The 24,330-nt window shown below is 48.9% G+C and overlaps 1 protein-coding gene and 1 non-coding gene across 4 annotated transcripts; both read left to right on the forward strand.

The window, feature by feature from the left end:
* The first annotated feature begins 409 nt into the window (after positions 1–409).
* Positions 410–482, forward strand: TRNAG-CCC (transfer RNA glycine (anticodon CCC)). The gene has a single exon. It is a non-coding gene; the product is annotated as a tRNA-Gly (tRNA).
* Positions 483–8,564: 8,082 nt separating this feature from the next.
* GLRX (glutaredoxin) lies at positions 8,565–23,035 on the forward strand. 3 transcript variants are annotated; one of them, XM_088838455.1, is made up of 3 exons: positions 8,565–8,860; positions 16,504–16,623; positions 21,895–23,035. In XM_088838455.1, the coding sequence occupies exons 1-2, from the start codon at positions 8,570–8,572 to the stop codon at positions 16,615–16,617; spliced, it is 405 nt and encodes a 134-aa protein (XP_088694581.1). In that variant the 5' UTR covers positions 8,565–8,569; the 3' UTR covers positions 16,618–16,623; positions 21,895–23,035. The 3 variants fall into 3 exon arrangements, with proteins under 3 accessions (XP_088694581.1, XP_055285412.1, XP_055285411.1); XM_055429437.2 differs by lacking the exon at positions 21,895–23,035 and adding an exon at positions 18,453–19,686; XM_055429436.2 differs by lacking the exon at positions 21,895–23,035 and adding an exon at positions 18,456–19,686.
* Positions 23,036–24,330: the final 1,295 nt, after the last annotated feature.

The following is a 24,330-nucleotide window of genomic DNA, read 5'->3' on the forward strand; positions in this document are numbered from 1 at the left end:
TCCACTCCAGGTAAGGACCTGAGTCTTCAAGGTGGAGGTCTTTGGAGAGGCACAAAGATCATTCCATTCCTTGTGCCGATCCACGGGTCAGGAATGAGTCCGGGGGACAATCTGGACAAACACCCAGTGAGGTGTGTGTGGGGGGGAGTGGTGGGGTGGAGGAGGGATGCCCTGCCTGTGTCACCCCTGCCTGGCCTACCCTCTTCCTCCTACCTTTGAACACAGTTATGTGAGGACAGATGCTTGCACCAGCTTCAGCCAACCTGCAGTCAGGAGGGGAGGACCAGGAGAATCTCAGAAACACCCACCCAGAGCCCTGGATCCCTGAGCCTCTGAGCCAGCTTCCGACCTCCAACTAACTGATAGCCAAGAAAACCAAAGCCCTCCAATGAAAACCAGTTCAGGGACTTCCCTGGTGGTCTAGTGGTGAAGACTCTGTGCTCCCAATGCAGGGGGCCCAGGTTCAATCCCTGGTCAGGGAACTAGGTCCCACACGGAGCAACTAAGTGTTCGCAGGCCACAACTAAAGATTCCACAACCAAGATTGAAGATCTCGCGAGCTGTAATGAAGACCCGGTAGTAAATAAATAAATATTTTGAAAAAAGAGAGAAGAAAACCAGTTTAAACTGGGTATTTTGTTACTTTCTACCTAAAATATCCAAACAGCTAAACCTAATTAGAAGTGAAGTGAAGTGAAAGCAAAAGTCGCTCAGTCGTCTCCGACTCTTTGTGACCCCATGGACTATACAGTCCATGGAATTCTCCAGGCCAGAATACTGGAGTGGGTAGCCTTTCTTCTCCAGGGGATCTTCCCAACCCAGAGATAGAACTGGGGTCTCCTGCATTGCAGGAGGATTCTTTACCAACTGAGCTACTGGGGAAGCCGCTGATAGCCTAATTAGAGGCTGGGGCTATAAAAACTGGGGTATTATGTTCTGCTTGTTTATGTGATGCTCTGAAGTCTTAAGCTATGTGCTTTCTCTTCAAGTACCCTGGAACCCCTTAGAGTCCTTAACCCTCCATCTTTCCCCAACCACATCCATCCCTCAGAAGACAGCTCAGACACCCTGTGAGATATGCTACCTTAGCACCAGAAGCTGGGACGAGAGAGAAACATAACACCTCCTTCCTGCTGCCCCTGATAAAGAGATATCTAACGAAGAGCTCAGTGAGGTTTGCCTGATGTGATTCGCTGAAGGCGAGGAGGAAAAGCCCTTCCGTGAGTCAATAGAAAAAGTAAGAACTTCTTATGGTGAAACACGTGGAAAAGTGGAAAGATACAATCTTGAGCTCAAATGACAGCAAGAAAGTTCAGAGGGACTAGGGGCCCTGAGGGCATCAGTATTAGTGGGGGACGTGCTATTCTACCAAACTGAGTCTGGATCTCAGAAAAGGTAACAACTTTTTGGAGAGACTTTCTAAGTATATGGTGGACCTGTTGGACAGAGCAGCCACTACTCCTGACCGTGGCTGAACTTCAAGTCCTCCAAGTCAGAGACCCTCTCCCTATTCCTCTAGTCGGTTTGGGGTTCCAAGTATCTACCTTTCAAAGCCTCTGTGAGGTTGAGAGGTAATGTACGTAAAGCTCCGAGCACTGAGCCTAGCACACAGTAGGTCTGTAGTTAATGGGAACTGCCTTCTTTCTCGGAGAAGGCAATGGCAACCCACTCCAGTACTCTTGCCTAGAAAATCCCATGGGTGGAGGAGCCTGGTGGGCTGCAGTCCATGGAGTCGCTAAGGGTCGGACACGACTGAGCGACTTCACTTTCACTTTTTACTTTCACACATTGGAGAAGGAAATGGCAACCCACTCCAGTGTTCTTGCCTGGAGAATCCCAGGGACGGGGGAGCCTGGTGGGCTTCCGTCTCTGGGGTCACACAGAGTCGGACACGACTGAAGTGACTTAGCAGCAGCAGCAGCAGCAGCCTTGTTTCTGAGTTCAGTACCAAGCAGCGCCCCCTAGAGGTGGAATGTGAGGGCCCACAGTTCAGTTCAGTCGCTCAGTTGTGTCCGACTGTTTGTGACCCTATGGACTGCAGCACGCCAGGCCTCCCTGTCCATCACCAACTCCTGGAGCTTACTCAAACTCATGTCCATTGAGTTGGTGATACCATCCAACCATCTCATCCTCTGTCGTCTCCTTCTCCTCCCGCCTTCAATCTTTTCCAGCATCAGGGTCTTTTCCAATGAGTCGATTCTTCGCATCAGGTGGCCGAAGTATTGGATTTTCAGCTCCAAAGTGCTGGAGTTTCCACAGGGGCCTGCTGCAGGGCCGGGGGCACGGAGTGTAGCAGAGGCTGCATGGGACCCTTTGAAGGAGGTCACCATTATCTTCATTACCTCCACGGTAGTTTGGCCTCAGGTCAAGCAACAGGGAGGAACACAGCCTCGCCCATCAGCAGAAAATTGGATTAAAGATTTTCTGAGCATGGCCCCGCCCATCAGAACAAGACCTACTTTTCCCCTCAGTCAGTCTCTCCCATCAGGAAGCTTCCATAAGCCTCTTATCCTTCTCCATTAAAGGGCAGACAGACTGAAAACCACATTCACAGAAAACTAACCAATCTGATCACATGGACCAGAGCCTTGTCTAATTCAGTGAAACTATGAGCCATGCCACGTAGGGCCACCCAAGACAGATGGGTCATGGTGGAGAGTTCTGACAAAATGTGGTCCACTGGAGAAGGGAGTGGCCAACCACTTCAGTATTGCCTTGAGAACCCATGAACAGTATGAAAAGGACCACAGTTAGAGTCAGCCAGAATCCTCTGTGGTCAAATGGGAGTAAGAGTCTACAATGAGAGTCACACTAGTCCTCTGTGGTCAGATCTAGAGAGATCCAGAGAGAGAAAGAGCATCAGACAAGGTCAGACTCTGAAAACAGCCACCATCCAGGATCTTCATGCATCTGAGGTTGGAAAGGGCTGCTGGCAATGTGGCTCATTCAGCCAAACCCTTAGAGCTGCATGCAGACAGACAGGGCCAAGCGCAGCCTTGATGAGTCTAGGAAGTCTTGAAGCAGCTCAGAATGCTGGTGGCTCATCACCTGCTGAGCTGCCCCTCTGCAAACTCCAAGCCTTGTGGAAGCCAGGACGGGTCCCAGGGTGAGCCTTGAAGGATTCTAAAGGTTTGTCTGCTTCAAAGCAGCCCTACCACTCCTTCTGTGGTCAGACTGTGTTTTGCCACTCAGTGTGTTACGAAAGAGATTCCACAATGTGCTGATCTAATCGAACACTGAACTGCAACTCTGCTATGCTTGAAAAACACCTGTTAGGCTCCTCACTCCTATATGTAAAGTCCTTACTCTTCAGCTTAGTAAAAGACACCCACAATCCGCACGCTCTCCAGCTGTCTCTCTCCCCACTCCCCATCTCAAACCCCTAATGCTCTATCCACACGTGACTACACTCAACATCAAGAGCCCTCTGTATCATCCTGGCGTTTCCTGTTCCCTCTGCCTGAAGTGCACTTCCCTACCCTGAAGACTCAAAAGCATCTCTCTCAAGATTCAGCCTAGCTCATCTTTGTCAACCTTTCCCTAAGCACCCTCCAGGCAAGAATAGCCGCTCTCTTTTGGTCACCCTACTGCCCATACAGACTTCTATTATACCATGTAGAACACTCTTAACACTGGGTTTATTTGCTCTGTCTGTATCCCCCTGCCCTCCCCTCCACTGCAAGGCTAAAAAGTCCTAAGGGCTGGGGCTGCATGGGATCTTTGTGTCTGGCCCAGAGTAGCTGATTAATAAATGTTTGTAGGAGAGTGAAAAGGCTGGTTTAAAACTCAACATTCAAAAAAAAACTAAAATCACAGCATCCAGTCCCATCATTTCATGGCAAATATATGGGGAAACAAGGGAAAAAGCGACAGACTTTATTTTCTTGAGCTCCAAAATCACTGCAGACAGTGACTGCAGCCATGAAATAAAAACATGCTTGCTTCTTAGAAGAAAAGCTATGACAAACCTAGATAGCATACTAAAAAGTGGAGACATCACTTTGCTGACAAAGGTAGGGACAGTCAGAGTTATGGCTTTTCCAGTAGTCATGTACGGATATGAGAGTTGAACCATAAAGAAGCTTTTGAACTGTGGTGTTGGAGAAGACTCTTGAGAGTCCCTTGTAGTCCAAGGAGATCCAACCAGTCCATCCTAAAGGAAATCAGTCCTGAATATTCATTGGAAGGACTGATGCTGAAGCTGAAACTCCAATACTTTGGCCACCTGATGGGAAGAACTGACTCATTTGAAAAGACCCTGATGCTGGGAAAGATTGAAGGCGGGAGGAGAAGGGGATGACAGAGGATGAGATGGTTGGATGGCTGGACCAGAGAAGTCAGCCGCACAGAAAAAGACAGGTCAGAGCCACTTTGGACCGAGAGAGGAGCAGGTTCAAAGCGATGAAAGTGCGAGCAGTGGAAGCGTGGCAATGACTCAGATTCGACTTAGCTGTAAGAGTTTGGTGACTCTGCATAAACAAAAAGCAGGGGGCAGGGCAGTCAAGATGCCTCCCAGGTTTCTGCCCTGCAGGTAGATGACAGTACCCCGGGAGGATGAGCAGGTATTTGGAAGAGGGAGGGAGGCTTCCATTTTGGTCACACTGAGGCTGAGATGCTGAGAAAGCCCAGGTGGGTCTTCTTGGTAGGCAATGAACTATTCATTCCTGAGGCCCAGGAAAGAGTTCTCGACGAGCAAAGGAAACGTGGAGCTCATCAACAAAAAGGTGATGGCTGGAGCCATGCATGCAGATGAAATCTTCCACGGAGGGTGTACACAGAGAGAAAAGAAGTGCAAGCCCCAGGATACACCAGGCGAAATACCTGAGGCAGAAGCTGAGACAGAATACCCAGGGATACAGGGAGAAAAGAGGGATCAAGTTGCATGCGATATTAGGAAGAAGGGAGCTGGCGGGGGAGGGGGAGAGGCGTGACGGGGAGTGATCTACAGAGTCAAATTCTGCAAAGTGGCAAGTAAGCAAAGAGCCTGAGAAACACTCATTTGTTGGCCAAACTGTCCCTACCCTTGTCAGCCTGCAGTACAAATGCTGCTGCTGCTGCTAAGTCGCTTCAGTCGTATCCGATTCTGTGCGACCCCATAGGCGGCAGCCCACCAGGCTCCGCGTCCCTGGGATTCTCCAGGCAAGAACACTGGAGTGGGTTGCCATTTCCTTCTCCAATGCATGAAAGTGAAAAGTGAAAGGGAAGTCGCTCAGTCATGTCTGACTCTTCGCGACCCCATGGACTGCAGCCCACCAGGCTCCTCCGTCCATGGGAGTTTCCAGGCAAGAGTGCTGGAGTGGGGTGCCGTTGCCTTCTCCAGCAGTACAAATGAGATCACATTAATAGTAGCAGCCCATATTTCGTATTTCACATGTATCACTAGCTCACTGCCAACTATCTGCAGAGCAGCATCTCCATTCCCATGAAAAAAGTCTGCTTCTCAGCGTTTCTGGGAGTGCCTAGGTATGTCGAGCACAAGCCCACCAATAGTTCTCGTCTCGTGTCTCTTCCACACACACCCCATCTCGGGGTCCATGGCACTTGGGGATGGCAGCTCCCGTGGTGGCTCCCTGCCCTGAACTGTTCCCAAGATCCATGGGTTCCATCTCCTGAAGTGCCAAAGCTACAAACTTTCCTGATGCCAAGGCAATAGAGTGTCCTATGGTCTGAATTCCTCCCTGAGGTGAAGCCACAGTACTGTGCACAGTGGAGAAGCCCCTTCTTGCCATCTCTTTGTGTCCCACGTCTCATGAAAAGGCCTTCCTCAGCTGTGTCCTCTGGCCATCTGTTCTGGGCCTGAACTCTAGGGCAGACAACAGAGCGCCCCCACTACCACCCTGCACCCTGATCTCCGCCCCAGGGAACCAACCCCCTCAGGGACCTTACGCAAGCAGATCCTTTGGGAGTTTCACTCCACCAGTTTACCAAAAACCTCCACACCCACACTTCTGGGATGGTCCCAGGCAGGACACCTGGCTACAAGGTGATTTAGCAACATGGCGGTCATGATTGCTGTTGGCCAAAGGCGTTTCAGCAGAACGGTTGATAAGGAGGTCAGATTGCATCGAGGAGAGGAGAGGGTGGGATGTGGGTGAAGTCCAGATGTCAAACATAACAGCAAGAACTACGATACCTGTTAGGGAGGAGGGCAGGAAGGTTTAAGGAGACAGAAGGTGGTGGTTTGAAACAAGGGAGCGACTTACCCAGAGTCACACGCTGAGAAGGAGCCAGCAGAACAGGGAGAGGTGACCCCCGACACTGAGGGGAGAGTGGGCCTGAGGGAAACAGCGGCTGCAAGGCGAGCTGAGGACCCTCGGGCGCGTGAGCCCTCAGGAGACTCTAGGCTTCAGCGAGGGGCCTGGCTGCAGGAGTCCAGGCAACAGGAAGGAGGTGGAGACAGATGACAAGGACTCTGCCTGGAGCTTATTCCAGAGACAACGAAGCTGCGGGTTGGGAAGTCCCAAGCCTGACAAGAACCAGTCGCCTAGCCCTCATGCCCGTAGCACATTCTTTCCAGGGACAGAGACGCCACTTTGAGTCCCTCTCTGTGGCTCAGAGTCTGGGTTTCTGCTTGGCCACTTAATTTTAGGAATAATGAGAGCTGCTTCCAAGAGTCAGTTTTCTTTCCTTCTCTCAGTCTTGCAATGCTTGGGACTCTGACGTGACCATCACTAAGTGTACAGCTCCGGCCCACGGCCCGAGTTTCAGTGCAAAACTTCCTGGGGGAAAAGGAGAGTCCACTTTTAGAGGAGGTGGTTGTCCCTATTTTGTTTATTTAACTTACCACACACAGAGGGGTCGGAACTGGCCCTAGAACAAAGGTCATCGACCACCCCACTCGGGAGCATGGGCCCACAGGACAGAGCAGCAGGTCCTGCAGTGTGTCATGACACTCAGGTGAATGTGAAATAAGTGAGTTATTACACCACTCAGACTCGCAAACAGTGACAACAGCTGGCATCTGGTCCCATCACTTCATGGCAAATTGATGGGGAAACAATGGAAAGAGTGACAGACTTTGTTTTGGGGGCCTCCAAAATCACTGCAGATGGTGACTGCAGCCATGAAATTAAAAGACGCTTGTTCCTTTGAAGAAAAGCTATAACCAACCTAGAGAGCATATTAAAAAGCAGAGACATTACTTTGCCAACAAAGGTCCATCTAGTCAAGGCTATGGTTTTTCCAGTGGTCATGTATGGATGTGAGAGTTGGACTATAAAGGAAACTGAGCACCGAAGAATTCATGCTTTTGAATTGTGGTGCTGGAGAAGACTCTTGAGAGTCCCTTGGACTGCAAGGAGATCCAAACAGTCCATCCTAAAGGAAATCAGTCCTGAATATTCATTGGAAGGACTGATACTGAAGCTGAAACTCCAATACTTTGGCCACTTGATGTGAAGAGCTAACTCATTGGAAAAGACCCTGATACTGGGAAAGATTGAAGGCAGGAGGAGAAGGGGACGACAGAGGATGAGATGGTTGGAGGGCATCACCGACTCAATGGACATGAGTTTGAGTAAACTCCGGGAGTTGGTGATGGACAGGGAGGCCTGGCATGCTGCAGTCCATGGGGTCGCAAAGAGTCGGAGACGACTGAGCGACTGAACTGAACACCACTCAGACTCACAAGCAGTGACAACAAAGGGGTCAAACAGAAAAAGACCCTCACTGGATCTGCAGTTTGAAATGAGGGTTTGTGCTCGAATTCGCTTCCGTGCTAAACTGCTGTTCAAGGATCATAAACTCAAAAGCTTATGAATGAAGAGCAGGTATCTGGAAGGCGTGAGCCAGCCGGGAGCCAGCTTCTGCCCCCTCCAAAGGACAACCACGCCTCAGCCCCAGCTGCTGCCTCTCATGAAGGTGACCTGACTTTTCAGGCAGAGGCTGCAGGGCCAGATTCTTCTGTGCAATCTCCACATGTTTGAAGGTGGGGGAGCAATTCCATTCAACAGTGACACCAAACAGGGCAGGCGAGACGAGACGCAAAGTCACAATCTGAATTTCACTCCTAAATAGATTTCAGTGCATTCTGCTTCTTGAATGATTCTGTTTGTGTGTGCTTTTAGAAACCATGTCTCTTAGAGACAATAAGTGAAGTGAAAGTGGCTTGGTCCTGTCTGACTTTGTGACCCCATGGAGTATACAGTCCATGGAATTCTCCAGGCCAGAATACTAGAGTGGGTAGCCTTTCCTTTCTCCAGGGGATCCCAACCCAGGGATTGAACCCAGGTCTCCCGCATTGCAAGCAGATTCTTTACTGGCTGAGCCACAAGGGAAGCCCTGAGAGACAATAAGAACTGACTCTAAGCGGTGCCTGCCTGCCTGCCTGCTCTGGCTCCTTCCCTGGAGCTGGTCTGCACCCTTCAAGCTTCTCCAGAGAGCTCTGTTTTCTTCTCCAGAGCGGGCGGCCCTGAAAGGGCTGGGAACAATGACACCCCGGGATGTAGCTGTTCATGCTCCAAAGCTCTAGCCGGTGCATCGCTCCAAACTGAAACGACTTTCAGGGCTGGCCCTTTAAAAATCGAGCACGCCGCGGGGGCAAACTCCTCCTCCTGGGAGGTTCCTTTAAATGAGAGCCAGCTGCTCGGTCAGCCGCGGCTTTTACTCTCGAGCTCTACCTGCAGTGGAGGTGTCCTCCCTGGAGGGAGTCAGCATGGCTCAAGCGTTCGTCAACAGCAAGATCCAGCCTGGAAAGGTGGTCGTGTTCATCAAGCCCACCTGCCCCTACTGCAAAAAGACTCAGGAGCTTCTCAGCCAACTGCCCTTTAAACAAGGGCTTTTGGAATTTGTCGATATCACAGCCAACGGTGACACCAGTGAGATTCAAGATTACTTGCAGCAGCTCACCGGAGCCAGAACGGTGAGCCTGGGGTCTCCTGCTCAAAGGCTGGGGCGGGGGAAAGGCTCCCGGATGCCTTTGTCTGTGCCTGGGGTGGCCCGTGCCTTCCTCGGGGACACCGCTAGGGCTCCGTCGCTCTGACAGGGTGTGGGGGAGGGCGCCCGCGACAGGAGCTGCTTCCTTGAATGGGCAGCGGACCTCGGCCCACGGGACGGGGCTGCGCAGCTGACCCGTGCGGGCGTCAGGGCGGGCGGGCCGGCGGGCGGCTGTGGCCCGGAGTCGCCGCCGCCGAGGAGCTGTCTGCAGTCTTTGTTTTCAGCACTGACAGCCTGAGCTGGCAGGGCAGGGCGGTGGAAGAAGGGGTGGGGGCCACGGCTGAGCCCTCCGTGTCTGCTGCTGAGCGAGAACCCAGAGAACGCTTTCCCGTGGGTTCACAGGGCTCAGTGGCATTAGCTGTCCTTCAGTCTTTTCCTCTGGGCTCTCTTTAACCTTAAATTTGCTCCTTCTTCCATATCTTATCTCATTCCTCCCAATGGAAAAAAAAAAAAAAAACCTAATGGCTCGTTGTGGCTCCTTGACCTAGATGACGGGATATTTCCAGGCCTGTCAAGTTATGGAGGTCAGAGGCTAGAGTTCCCGACGGGCTCTCACAGTGGCTTGCTGTGTGATCCTGGCAAGTTACCCCACCTGTGACCCGCAGGGTACCCCTTGGCTGCAACACCAGGCCTGAGGAGGTGAACTCTATGGTCCCTTTTGCTTTGAGTAGACAGTGGGGGCCCCTAACACCCTCTCTCCTCTGTGTGAAAGGACTTCCGGTGCGATAGCCAGCCAGGCCACCAGATCAGCGCAGGTGCTGGGGTAGGAGCGTGGGGGTGAGTCATGTCCTACCAGCCCCCTTTCAGGATGCACATTCTAGGATACAGTGTTCGCAGACACACATGTCCTAGTTGAGGTTTAGTTTGGATTTGATGGTGTTTTTTCCTGGGTTCTCAAGGGAAAGCCTGGGAGGCCATTTCTCCCCACTGCTCCAAGGAGAGATCAGCATTCTGGTTCAGAGGGAGGCAAAACCCAGCTGCTTCCAGGGACCCCCACTGGGAGCTGAGGACCCTTGGTCTCAGGAAGGTCCTGGAGCAGAGAACACAATGGCGAGAGGGCCTCTTGTTGCTTGGCTGGACCACCAGCTATACAGGCTGCTTGGGTACTAAGAGGGAAAGCGCAGTGTGGGAACAGCTGTGGCTCCTGATGTGAGGGACCCCTCAGGGAGGGCACTTTACAAGTGTTGTTGCACATTAGAATCACCTGCGGTGATGGTTTAGTTGCTAAGTCCTGTCTGACTCTTGTGACCCCTATGGACTGTAGCCTGCCAGGCTCCTCTGTCCATGGGATTCTCCCAGCAAGAATACTGGAGTGGGTTAACCCTTCTCCAGGGGATCTTCCCAACTCAGGAATGGAACCCAGGCCTCCTGCATTGCAGGCTGATTTTTTACCAACTGTGTGTGTTACAAGGGAAGTCAGAATCACCTGGGGAACTTAAAAAAAACCTCCCAATGCCCAAGTCAGAACCCATGCCAATTAAATCCCACAGGAGAAGGGGGCAGACAGGCATCAGTTTTAAAGATCCCTAGGACATGAATACAAACATGGAGCTGTAAGAGGAGTAAGTGCTGGGGGTGATTTGCCATGATTACATCTTAAGTGTTCTCACCACACACACATGCAAATAGTAGCTGTGAGGTGATAGATACGTAAATTACCTTGACTGCAGTAGTCATTTCACAGTGTATCTGTGTATCAAACCCTGACATTGTATACCTTAAACACACACAGATTTGTCAGTTACACCTGAAAAAATCTGGAAGTCAAAATAGAATGTATCTCCCATCAAAAAACCAAAAAGGTAAATCCAATTTGCAACAAGGTTTGGGAGCCACATCTTTCAACCAGCAGCACCTATCCTCTAGCAGGAAAAACAAACCTCTTCACACAACCATTCAACAACTCCCCCCTCCCCAATTCATTGTAAAGCTAACACTTTTTCTTCTAGTAATCTTTCAGTTTGTTTTTGAATTTTTCAAGATACTTTTCAAAGGTTCTCGAGTCCTGAATGCATTCCTCCAAGGGGAGAACAAATCTTTTAAAGACATATAACTTCATCATCCCTAACAGTGAAGATTTTCTATTCAAAGAGACTGGAAACCTTGAGAGCTGTCGCTGTCTTGCTGTGCCTGCGGTGCTGTGCAAACAGCAGCAGCCCAGTGGGACTTGACTGACTGCAGAAACATAGGGCTTCAATCAGGCCACCAACTTGGAGACATTGATTTTGGTTTCGCTATAGCCACAGTTCCTAGATCAGTACTTCCACTTATTCTTCCCAAAATACGATCTTTATGTAAATCCAAGTTTCCTGACCTGTCATTCTCCTTCTCTCTGATGGATGCCTTTGAACATTCCTCATAAGGCAGAACTTTGGGCAACAGATTTGCTTCATTTTTGTTTGTGTGCAAACGTCTTTTTCTCCTTTGCTTTTGAAGGATAATTTTGCTGAATACAACAAATATTTTTAAGCACCTGCTGTACTAGGCGCTTTTCTGAACACTGGAAATACTGCCGTGAACAGAGCCAACAAATTTCTGCCTTTGTGGAACTTACATTCTAGTAAATGCCATAAATAAAGTAGTATGTTGGAAAGTGGTAAGTGGTGTGTGGTATGGAGAAGCCAGGTAGGAAAGGGAGGCAGGCAGTAGGCAGCAAGGAGCCGGCAGGGTCTCACTGGTTTTGCAGATCTCCAAAGGGACTGAGGGAGCAAGGCATGCCAAAGTAGGACATGGAGGCGTAGGACATTCCAGGCAGTGGGAACAGCAAGTGCTAAGGTCCTGGGGTAGAAGCCTGCCTGGCAAGGAGGCCTCTAGAGGTGGAGCATCGTGAGTTAGGAGCGGGTGTGTTTTGAGATCATGAGGAATAGGTAGGCAGGGCCTTTCAAGCTGTCACAGGGACATGTGATGGGAGACGAGATGCCGCTGAAGGGTTTGGAGCAGAGGAGTAATCCTGCCTGACTTGATTTTGAAAGGGTCACTCCAGTGGCTGTGGGGAAAGAGGCTGTGGGAAGGCCAGGATGAGGGATGAAGCTGGGGACCTCTGGGGGTTATGGCACCAGTTCTGCTGAGAAAGGAACTGTACCAGGGAGCAGCCAAGGAGGTGCTGCAGAGGGCTGGCAATCAGCTGAGGAGCAGCCTCTGATCAACACGAGTGGCACTAGTGGTCAAGAACGTGCCTGCCAATGCAGGAGACACAAGAGACGCGGGTTCGAGCCCTGGGCCAGGAAGGTCCCCGCAACCCACTCCAGTATCCTTGCCTGGAGAATCCCATGGACAGAGGAGCCTGGCGGGCTATAGTCCACGGGTCCGCACAGAGTCAGACATGACTGAAGCAACTTAGTACAGAGAACAGAGATGCCACCCCAGTTGAGGCTGGAGCTGGAGAAAGCTCCCGGAGAAGGAGGGCCGCAGAACTCCCAAGCTTGCTTTTCTGGTGGCAGTTCCCTATTTCTTTAATGTAACAGACTCAAGTTCCTCCGAAGAAGGGGGTGGCCCGAGAGGGGAGGCACAGAGCATGAGCCTTCTCTTCCTTCTCAGCTGCATCAACAGCTTCCTGTTTTCTTACCACAGCCTCCCACACTGTCCGGTGGAGCCTGCAAGTTCAGCTTCCTTTGAGGGAGCTGTTAACTGACGGGCTTTCAGTTCAGTTCAGTCCCTCAGTCGTGTCCGACTCTATGTGACCCCATGGGCTGCAGCACAACAGGCCTCCCTGTCCATCACCAACTCCTGGAGTTTGCTGAAACTCATGTCCATCAAGTTGGTGATGCCATCCAACCATCTCATCCTCTGTCGTCACCTTCTCCTCCCGCCTTCAATCTTTCCCAGCATCAGGGTCTTTTCCAATGAGTCGGTTCTTCTCATCAGGTGTCCAAAGTATTGGAGTTTCAGCTTCAGCATCAGTCCTTCCAATGAATGTTCAGGACTGATTTCCTTTAGGATGGACTGTTTGGATCTCCTTGCAGTCCAAGAGACCCACCTGCAAGAGTCTTCTCCAACACCACAGTTCAGAAGCATCAATTCTTCGGTGCTCAGCTTTCTTTGTAGTAAACATGCATGACTACTGGAAAAACCATAGCCTTGACTAGACGGACCTTTGTTGGACCTTTGATGGGCTTTACTGTGGTCTTCACTGTTCCCTAGCCCAGAGAAGGGCTATGGGGCCTTCCAGCTCTCAGCTCTTACAAGAAGTTTGTGTGCCAGATGGCATGCACAGAACTCCACCCTCGGGACAGCCCTGATGATCTGATCTGATCGTGTTTCAGGGCCTGCCTTTCAGGGGGTGGGGGTTCCCGTAGAGCTGTGGGTTTTCCAAAGCCTCAGTTACCCCAGGAGGAAGGAACTGCTCTCAGTGCCAACCCGTGGTTTGCAAATATGCTCCTTGAGAGTCACCTGGGAACTTGTCAGAATGCACATTCTTGAGCCCCTTCCCAGATCTCCTGCGCCATAAATGTGGGGTGGGGAGAAGTAAGAAATCCATGTTTTAACAAGCCCACCACGGTTCTGATCGCGTGGTTCAGATCTGAGAACTGCTGTCAAAGGGGAGGACTCCTTCCTCCTCAGGGGCTTCTCGCCAACTAACGTAACCCAGACCCTCTGGTCTAAGGTGGAGTTGGGGCAAGAAGCAGAAGTGACAATCACTCAAGAATGAACACATCCCTTCCATGGGGCTTCCTTAGCAGTCCAAGGGTTGGGACTTTGCCTTGCAATGCAGGGGGTGTGGGTTTGATGCCTGGTGGGGGACCTAAGATCCCATGTGCCTCCTGTCCAAAAAACAAAAACATAAAACAGAAGTGATATTGTAACAAATTCAAAAAAGACTTTAAAGACGGTTCACATCAAAAAGAAAAAAAAAAAAAAAACTAGGAGAATGAAAGCTTCCTTATTTGAAGCTCAGATGAGTTTTACTCCTTTAGGCAATGCTTCCCCACAGAAGGAGCCCTGTATTATATTAGAATTGCATTAGGATTCTTTACCATTGCAAGTGACCACGGCCTTCTGTTCCTGGAGAAACAGAAGCCAAAAGGCCCCCAACAATCTGAGAGGCATTTTATTTTCTCTACAGTAATGGCCAGGATCCAGGGGAAACTTTAGGTTTCTGAGCTCATCTTTCTGCAAATTCTTTCAGCGGGTTAAGATTAAAAAAAAAAAAATGCAGCCTTGATGGCACTTCCACGTGCAAAGCTCCCACACAGGCGTGCAGGGCAGGGGGGCGGGCAGCCCCACGTGTGACTGAGGAGGGCACCACCAGGCTTTCTCACCGGAACACCGTCCTGTGTGCTCTTCCCACTTGGGACACAGGAAGTAGCCAAGGCAACATAGTGCAGGATTCTTTCAACTGGGGGCCTCAATTTTCAAAGCTTACTTCCGCCCAGATCCCCTTCTTCATAGAAATATGGTAAGGACTTATCTGAAATACTTCAGCCCTTTTTCTCAACTCTCTTCCTTAAAAAAAAAAAATCATCTGAACATGCACCCGTATGTTCACAGCAGCATTATTTACAATTTCCAAGATACGGAAGTCACCTAAGTGTGTCCGTGAACAGATGGATGGATAAAGAAGACAGGGTGTGTGTATACACAGTGGAATACGACTCAGCCATAACAAAGAATGAAAGTTTGCCATTTGCAGCAATGTGGATGGACTCAGAGGGCATTATGCTGAGTGAAACAAGTCAGAGAAAGACAAGGACTGCATGTACCACTTATTGCACGTATCACTTATATGTGGAATCGAAGAAAACCACCACAAACTAGTGACTATAACGAAAAAGAAACAAACTTACAAATACAGAGAGCAAACTAAACTACTGGTTACTAGTGAGGAGAGAGGAGGAGCGGCAGCACATGGGAGGAGATTAAGAGGTTGAAGCTATTATGTCAGAGTAAGCTGCTGCACGGAGATCCAACCAGTCCATTCTAGAGGAGATCAGTCCTGGGTGTTCACTGGAAGGACTGATGCTAAAGCTGAAACTCCAATACTGTGGCCACCTCATGCGACGAGTTGACTCACTGGAAAAGACTCTGATGCTGGGAGGGATTGGGGGCAGGAGGAGAAGGAGACGACAGAGAATGAGATGGCTGGATGGCATCACCGACTCTGTGGACATGAGTTTGAGTGAACTCCAGGTGTTGGTGATGGATAGGAAGGCCTGGCGTGCTGTGATTCATGGGATCGCGGAGAGTCGGACACGACTGAGCGACTGAACTGAAGCTGCTGCTGTTGCTGCTAAGATGCTTCAGTTGTGTCCGACTCTGTGCGACCCCATAGACGGCAGCCCACTAGGCTCCGCCGTCCCTGGGATTCTCCAGGCAAGAACACTGGAGCGGGTTGCCATTTCCTTCTCCAATGCATGAAAGTGAAAAGGGAAAGTGAAGTCGCTCAGTCATGTCCGACTCTTAGCGACCCTAGGACTGCAGCCTACCAGGCTCCTCCGTCCATGGGATTTTCCAGGCAAGAGTACTACAGGGATATATTCCACAATATAGAGAGTATAGCCAACATTTTATAACAACTATAAGTGGAATATAATCTATAAAAATTGTGAATCACCATATTGTACACCTGAAACTTTTATTGGACGTCAACTATACCTCAGTAAAGAAATGCATCTGAGTAACTGTGCCTTCAGAGGAAAAGAAAAGCCCTGAAAATATTCTTAACCTCTCCTGCCCCTTCTAGAATGTTCCTAGAGTTGTAGGAGAGGACCTACTTGCTCCTGACCCCTCAGGGAGCCTATACTGGGCTTGTTTCTTCACTGCCAGTCAGCCTTTCTGCAACACCCTTGGCCTGGAACTTGTCTGAGCCACAGTGAAAGGACTTTCTCCTCCAAGAGCCCTCTGGAATCTTGGAATGCGCCTTACCTAGCAGCAGGGAGGAAGCCTGAGCTTGACTGGAGATGAATGCGCTCAGTGGGAAGAGTGACTGTCTCAGTCTGACTGGCCCTGGGAGACCCACCCATGCCAGCTGTGAAACCAAAGCAGATGCATGTCTTTGCTCCCAGAACTGTGGCACTTCATCCTATGATGGGCCAGGCATTTCAAAGAAGGCGATTCTGACACCATCATCTCTTCCCTAGCTGAGGGCAGAGCTCCCGAGAGAGAGACGACTCTCATAAATTGAGTCTAAAAATCAGGGACAGAACTGATTTGAAATACTTGTCCAGCTGCACTTAAAAACAAACTCCTTCCTGGTTGCCATGGTTCAGTTTAAGGGCTCACGTGTGGTCCCAGCTGCAGAGAAACCAGAATTCAATCAGGGTGGTCTGGCTGCAGCCAACCAAAACCCATTGCTGGAAAGGTGTTCCTGCAGAGTGAAATTTTTAAATCATTTTGACAAGTTAGACAATCTCACACACACAGAACATTCCATTTGTAAAGCATCTTGGTTTAAAAGCATTCTTGAGTGAATTATGTTGTGCTTCTCATAAAGTTCTGACTTGAAAGAGTATACATGAGGACGTTGTAAAGTGATTTGAAAAGCTTCAGACCGTGGGGAATATTCAGAGAACGATAAAAGCGTCTAACCTAACAATGAGGTTCCCTAAATGTCCTGGTTTGTTGCTTTCTTAGGTTCCTCGGGTCTTCATCGGTGAAGAGTGCATAGGCGGATGCACTGATCTGGTAAATATGCATGAGAGAGGGGAACTGCTGACACGGCTAAAGCAAATTGGAGCTCTGGAGTAATCACAGGTGAGTGACAGGTGGGACTCTGGGCCAGGAACTCTGACAGATGGTGGGGCTCTACTGCCATGCTTTATTACAATCTAGGAAGGCACCCAAGATAGGCAAAGGGTGATTTGGGGAACTGTGATATCATGTATGAGTTTCCCTTTTACAAACGGATTAAGTGCATCAGTGGGAGGAAAGCTTTTCACTCAACCTTCATTTAACAAATATTTATTTAGCACTTACTACGGAGAAGGCAATGGCACCCCACTACAGTACTCTTGCCTGAAAAATCCCATGGGCGGAGGAGCCTGCAGTCCATTGGGTTGTGAAGAGTCGTTTACGACTGAGCGACTTCACTTTCACTTTTCACTTTCATGCATTGGAGAAGGAAATGGCAACCCACTCCAGTGTTCTTGCCTGGAGAATCCCAGGGACAGGGAGCCGGGTGGGCTTCTGTCTATGGGGTCGCACAGAGTTGGACACGACTGAAGCGACTTAGCAGCAGCAGCAGCATGGGCCAGACACTGTACGAGACATTGGAAATATAGAGATAAACAAAAAGATAATATGGAACTTCTAGAGAGAGAGAGACTGATAAAAAAAAAAAGTTAAATAATGCCTGAAACAAGTGAATAATCTGATAGAACACGGCAGAGGGGTAGGGAGCAAACTGAGCTAACGTGGTGAGGAAAGGCCTTTTTCAGAGGAGCTGGCTGAGCCAAGACCTGATTGACAAGAAGGAGACAACCACAAATGATGAAGCAGAAGCGCTTTTCAGGCAGAAGGAATAGAAAGTAGAAAGGTCCTGAGGTGACAAGTATGGAATATTCAAGGAAAAGCAAGCAAGCAAGAGCAGACTTGAGGGAAGTCAGTGAGAAGGGAACGTATTAATAGGAGCAAATGTGGGCAGCAGCCAGAGCTCACAGGCCGTGGGGAACAGCCTGGAATCTCCTAAATGCAACGTGAAACCAAGGTAAGTTTTGCTGTGCCTGTGTTCACCCTGCAAAGCCAATTCAATTCAGTTGGCTTCCCAAATAACAAGCCAAAGTTTTCTAAAGTTGTAACCTAAAGGAGATCTTTGACTAAATGGAAAACCACAGGTGATGGATCCTTCAGAAAAGAATCAGGATCCCTTTGGGATCTGATGGGTTCCTCTCCCTGCAGCTCTTGTTGGAGCAAGAGAGCTTCGAACCAGGCCGATTCCACTGACTCTTCCGTGGAAAGACTGTTTTTTTTTAAGCCAAAGGAGAAACTTAGGGTGTTCAAAGTAAAATGTTCTTTGAAGGGTATTTATTGCCCACTAATTAATAATTAACCCCTAAGCAATGAGTACACAGAGTTTGCAGGGATTACTCAGAATAGCCACAGAAGTGAAAACACAAGGTCTGAAAAGCACAACCGAATCCCTTTCAAAGCAAACAGTCAGTTTTACAAATCTTGAATTACAGTTCTATAACTTTATCCCAGCAAGTAAACAGACTGGGTCTGTCTGGGTTAGCTTTCTGGCTTCACCCATGTGGTGCCAAATGTTTCCTATTTGATACACTTTTTTAACAATTCAGACTTAGATTAAGAATGAAAGAAAACTTGTGCCTTTACGGGGAAGGTGGGAAATACCATCCCCTCAGTGACCTCTAGGTTGGGGTGGGTATTAAAGTCCCTCATATTCGCCAGATCTCTTTAGCTGCATTGTCCTTCAGCTTATGCTCTTAGTATTCCACTGGCAACTTGCATTTCAAGACCATCTGTAACCGATTGTGTTTAAACGGCAAGAGTCAGTGTTCTGATAATGAAAGAGAAATGACGGGACTTGCTCTAAGAAGATCCAATTCTTTGTATTTTTTTCCTAGCAGAGCAGACCCAGGCTGATATCCCCTTGGGGACAGGATGGCATTGCAGATAATGACAGCAGTTCCTGGAGGATGGACCTGGGGTGACTGTACCCAGTTACAGCAACTGTTTACTTAAAATTCTGAAATATGTTAACCTCAATAAAAGGGGAAGGGAAGTCAACAGCTTCTTTTGACTCAGTATTAAAAATGGACCACCTTGCCCACAATAACAGGTCTGAGCAGTCTGATGGCTGTCTCGGGTTTCTTGTGGATTGGCCCTTTGGGTTCCGAGGGACCATGACAAGATATGCTTAGGATTCACTCACTGACCCAAAAGATGGTCCTGCTCTTTGGCACATTTCTTACCAAGTGTTCTCCTCAAGCTGGGATGCCGCTACCTCTAACGCCTGTGTTTCTCAACCAAGTGTATCTCAGGCCCCCAAGCACGAAGCTAGAGTTGGTTTTCTGCTACTGCCTGAAAATTATTTTGTTGAGTTTGACTTCCTAGAATTTGTATTATGAAATCAGGTATTTTGAATGTGCTTTTTCAAAAGGTGTCTTCCCAGGCCACCATCTCCACCACCCCACCCCACCCTTTCCTGCTTTGACAGTCACTGCTGTGAACCACTGCTCTGAACCCTGACAACTCACAGATCTCACAGGAAATGTTTGATGGTTCTTTCTGTTCTCTCAATCCAAGATAAACCACGTGGAAAGTTAGGCACGGTTGGTCTTCACTTTGTGTGGCAGGGATCAGAGGTCTAAATATAGGTGTGGTGATCATACAGCAACACTGTAGGTCAGACGGTGTCCAGTGAATCCTGAACAAGCGTGTATTGTTTAGATGGCACACGGAAGGAAAACACAAACATTTAAATGCTACGTAGAAAACCTGTATCCCCCTCCCCCCAAAAATATGTCTGTGAAAATAGCCAAATTTGGGAAAAACTGTTCTAGATGATTTTCTCTCTCCCCTTCCCCCCCCACTCTATGAGAACTCAAGAATTCCTTATTGTGAAGGATTCTAGAATTGCAAGATTAAGTTGACTTCTTTCTGCAGATGCAAGTATGAATGGTTAATTTCTTCTCTATTAAGTACCCATGGATCATACAGTGATTTTTGTCCAATTCTTCGTTCTCAAGACTTTAAGGAGTGTCATCAATGCAAAATATTTCAATTTCAGGTGTTTTTTTCCACATCCGTCCCCCCTGCCATTATAAATAAAGGCACATGCTATTGTCTTTCACTGAGTATACACTGTTGGTGTGATTTTGTAAATTTCATAATTTGCATATGTTAACACAAGCCTATTGAATAATGTTTCAGTTCAGTTCAGTCGCTCAGTCACGTCCGACCCTTTGTGACCCCATGAATCACAGCACGCCACAGCTCCCTGTCCATCACCAACTCCCGGAGGTCACTCAAACTCACATGCATTGAGTCAGTGATGCCATCCAGCCATCTCATTCTCTGTCGTCCCCTTCTCCTCCTGCCCCCAATCCCTCCCAGCATCAGAATCTTTTCCAGTGAGTCAACTCTTTGCATGATGTGGCCAAAGTATTGGAGCTTCAGCTTCAGCATCAGTCCTTCCAATGAACACCCAGGACTGATCTCCTTTAGAATGGACTGGTTGGATCTCCTTGCAGTCCAAGGGACTCTCAAGAGTCTTCTCCAACACCACAGTTCAAAAGCATCAATTCTTTGGCGATCAGCTTTCTTCACAGTTCAACTCTCACATCCATACATGACACTGGAAAAACCATAGCCTTGACTAGACAGACCTTGGTTGGCAAAGTAATGTCTCTGCTTTTTAATATGCTATCTAGGTTGGTCATAACTTTCCTTCCAAGGAGTAAGCATCTTTTAATTTCATGGCTGCAATCAGCATCCGCAGTGATTTTGGAGCCCGCCAAAATAAAGTCTGACACTGTTTCCACTGTTTTTCCATCTATTTCCCATGAAGTGATGGGACCAGATGCCATGATCTTTGTTTTCTGAATGTTGAGCTTCAAGCCAAACTTTTCACTCTCCTCTTTCACTTTCATCAAGAGGCTTTTTAGTTCCTCTTCATTTTCTGCCATAAGGGTAGTGTCATCTGCATATCTGAGGTTATTGATATTTCTCCCAGCAATCTTGATTCCAACTTGTGCTTCTTCCAGCCCAGCGTTCCTCATGATGTACTCTGCATGGAAGTTAAATAAGCAGGGTGACAATATACAACCTTGACGCACTCCTTTTCCTATTTGGAACCAGTCCATTGTTCCATGTCCAGTCCTAACTGTTGCTTCCTGACCTGCATACAGGTTTCTCAAGAGGCAGGTCAGGTGGTCTGGGATTCCCATCTCTTTCAGAATGTTCTACAGTTTATTGTGATCCACACAGTGAAAGGCTTTGGCATAGTCAATGAAGCAGAAATAGATGTTTTTCTGGAACTCTCTTGCTTTTTCCATGATCCAGCGAATGTTGGCAATTTGATCTCTGGTTCCTCTGCCTTTTCTAAAACCAGCTTGAACATCTGGAAGTTCACGGTTCACGTATTGCTTAGGATTAGGATTATGTTTAGGATTCAATAATGCTCGTTTTGATACCACATTCCATTTTCCCATTGCTCTCCTAATACTCTTGTACCCTGGGCTTTCTCTTCCTTCCCTTAGGGACCCTAACCCCTCTCTTCAATCAGATGGCTGTGGATGACCCGCAGGTCACACACTACACTATGAACACACCCGAGGCTGTACAGTGTGCAAAGAGCAGTGTGCAAACTTAGTCCCCAGTCACGTCCCAACCATTTGCCTGCTCTTCCTTTCCCATTTCTGTACCCCTGCTCATCATGTCCCTCCTGAGATACCCTTCCTTCTTTGTTCTTTCAAACCGTGCTTTCAAGGCTCGATTTACAGACTCTCCCCTCTAGACCTACCATCTCAGCTCACTGTCTCCTGACTGAAAAAACAAGTCACTGCTCCCTCTTCTGTAATCCTAAATGACCCTGCATATGTTACAACTCTCATCAGGCTACATTGTAATCATCTCTATTGGTCTCTGGCCAGATTCAGAAATACTCAAAGGCAAGAGCCTCCACGTAAACATCTTCATATGCCCAGGCTCAAGCAAAGAGGGTCTATTTTATCAAAGCTACACACGTATGTGGTTTAAAATGTCAAACAACAATAAGACACTACTCCACCCCTCCCAAATCCCAGTCCTGCACACACGTTTTCATAGGTATTTAAGCTATTTAGAAATATCATAAAATGCATTAGATATATAAGTATATACACAGTGCGTGTGCGTGCAGTCATATCCAACTCTTTGTGACCCCACAGACTGTCACCCACCAGGCTCCTCTGTCCATGGGATTGTCCAGGCAAGAATACTGGAGCGGGTTGCCATTGCCTCCTCCAGGGGGTCTTCCCCAGCCAGGGATCAAACTCATATCTCCTGTGTCTTCTGCATTGGCAGGCGGATTCTTTACCACTGCACCACCTGAGAAGCGCTATTTAAATGAACACCCATGTGTCTGCCTCCTAAGTTAAGAAATAGAGCAGCTATATCACAGCGTGCTTCCAAGGTACCGGTAAATTATCTTACAGGACCCACGTGCCCCTTCCCAAAGTAGCCCCTTCTGCCCTCACTGAGATGATCTCTGGTTCTTTTTTTAAACTTATTTGGCTGCCCTGGGTCTTAGTTGCGGCACGTGGCGTCTTCTTCCCGGTTTGTCTTCTTCATCCACAGCTGGGAGTCTCTGGTGGTGGCTCTCCATCTCAGCAGCTCCGTGGCATGTGGCCTCTTAGTTCCCTGACCAGGGATTGAACACGCGTCTCCTGCATTGCAAGGCAGATTCTCAACCACTGGACCATCGGGGAAGTCCCCTCTAGTTCACTTTTGTTTTAGTCATTCTAAGCAGGAGACAGAAGGGCCCCAGACCTAGGCATTTACAACTGGCCGCCTGCTGACACTTCTGGCGGGGAGCGGGGTGAGAAAAAGGCGGGCTTCGGGCTGGACACTTATTACTAGCCTCCAGTCTGCATCTCGTGAGACAGGAGACAGGTGGGCTCCAGGTTAGGTATTTACACCCAGCCTCCTGTTTATGCTTTGAGATAGAAATAACAACGGAAACAGGGGGAATAGCCAAGCTTTGGCTTCTGAGGACGCTTAGAGGTAACAGTGATGCAAGACCAGAGAAGGGCTACACTCTGAGTAAAAGATCAAGAGGTCCTGTTTTTCCCATCCTCGGGGCAAGAGAGACAATGCACACGCACAGAAAGGACCTTTGGGGGATCAAAAAGCAGGGGGCACCACCCAGAAGAGGCGATGTCAAGGCCCCATCTTGGAAAAAACTGCGCACGCTCGTGGGGGAGGGTTCCAGAGCAGGTCAGGCATGGAAAAAGAAACCAGACAACGGGCCCAAAGTGAACAAGACCCAGAAGAATGGTCCCTTATGAATGAGCTACCCACCTCTTTACCGCGCTCCTCCTCACTGGGAGCCACTCACCCTTCCTCTCCAGCTGTGTGACTTTGTCTTTCTTCTGTCTAAACAAACTGTATCTCTGTGTGCTCTCCCACTTGCTGTACCATGACTCTAATAATAAACTCTGGACCTGTTTTTACAGTTTTTGCCTCCTTGAGAAATGCGGGCAAGGGGCAAGGCAATTCTGCTTCTAGCCCCTAGCCCCTGGTGGACTAGCAGGTAGGATTCCTGGTTTTCATCTAGGTTGCTGCTGCTGCTGCTAAGTCACTTCAGTCGTGTCCGACTCTGTGCGACCTCATAGACGGCAGCCCACCAGGCTCCCCCGTCCCTGGGATTCTCCAGGCAAGAACACCAGAGTGGGTTGCCATTTCCTTCTCCAATTGTGAAAGTGAAAAGTGAAAGTGAAGTCGCTCAGTCATGTCTGACTTGTAGCGACCCCATGGACTGCACCCTACCAGGCTCCTCCGCCCATGGGATTTTCTAGGCAAGAGTACTGGAGTGGCTTGCCATTGCTAGGTTCAATTCCTGGGCAGGGAACTAAGGTCTCACTTCAAGCGACTGCTCACTGCTGCATCTCTGAGAGCAATTCCGATGTATTATGGTTGTACTCTGCAGAATATCCCTCAGCAACACTTGAGTGTTGAAGAACAGTTAACAAAGAGGTGAACAGTTAACCAACCTAGCTGGGTAAGGGAAGGGATATCAAATGAAGGGCCCCAGGAGAAAATAAGCTGAACAGAGGTTCAGAGTCACAGACTGGCTTCTGTTTCCTGGGAGCTTGCCAGAAGGGTGGTCCCGAATGAGTCCTTGGAAACCCCAGGCACCCCGTGGTTGGGAATTATGTACAGGTACTGGGCATCCCCCAGAAATCTGTCATGGAAATGGGTGGTTCTGCATCTTCTGCATCCATGGCCGACCTCCAGCTTCCAGGAGCAGGCCCAAGCATAACACGTCCAAGTGTGTGGCAAGCCCACACCCCGTCCACCAGCCAAGGGTGTGGCCTGAAGAACAGAAATGTCAGCACAAGACAAATTTCAGATAAGGATGTACTCAGGCTCATTTAAGCACTCTGTCCTCAAGTTAGAAAAAAAGACAACAGCAGAAGCTCTCAACACGGGGACTTCGGCGCTCCAGTCCGGACTGGTTGCCATCCAAGTCCGAACACAGCTCTCCTCCTGGGATCTCCCTTCACTGTCATCCTAGGATTCCATTGCTCTCCGCACAGAACTGGATCTCCTGTTCCCTGCACCCCACAGATATCTGTCACAGCTAAACTGCGGTAACAAAGATATCATGTTCCAACAGAAGCTTATTTTCTCTCCTAACAGTTCAGAGGCAGGCAGATGGCCTTGCTCTGTGAAGTCAAGATCAACCCGGGATGCACGCAGCACTTTTCTCACATCCCGTTACCCAGAACTTAGTCTCCA

This window comes from Moschus berezovskii, chromosome 8 (assembly GCF_049115385.1).
Source record: "Moschus berezovskii isolate FMDL1 chromosome 8, NW_MosBer_1.0, whole genome shotgun sequence".
In the NCBI taxonomy this organism is placed as follows: Eukaryota; Metazoa; Chordata; class Mammalia; order Artiodactyla; family Moschidae; genus Moschus; species Moschus berezovskii.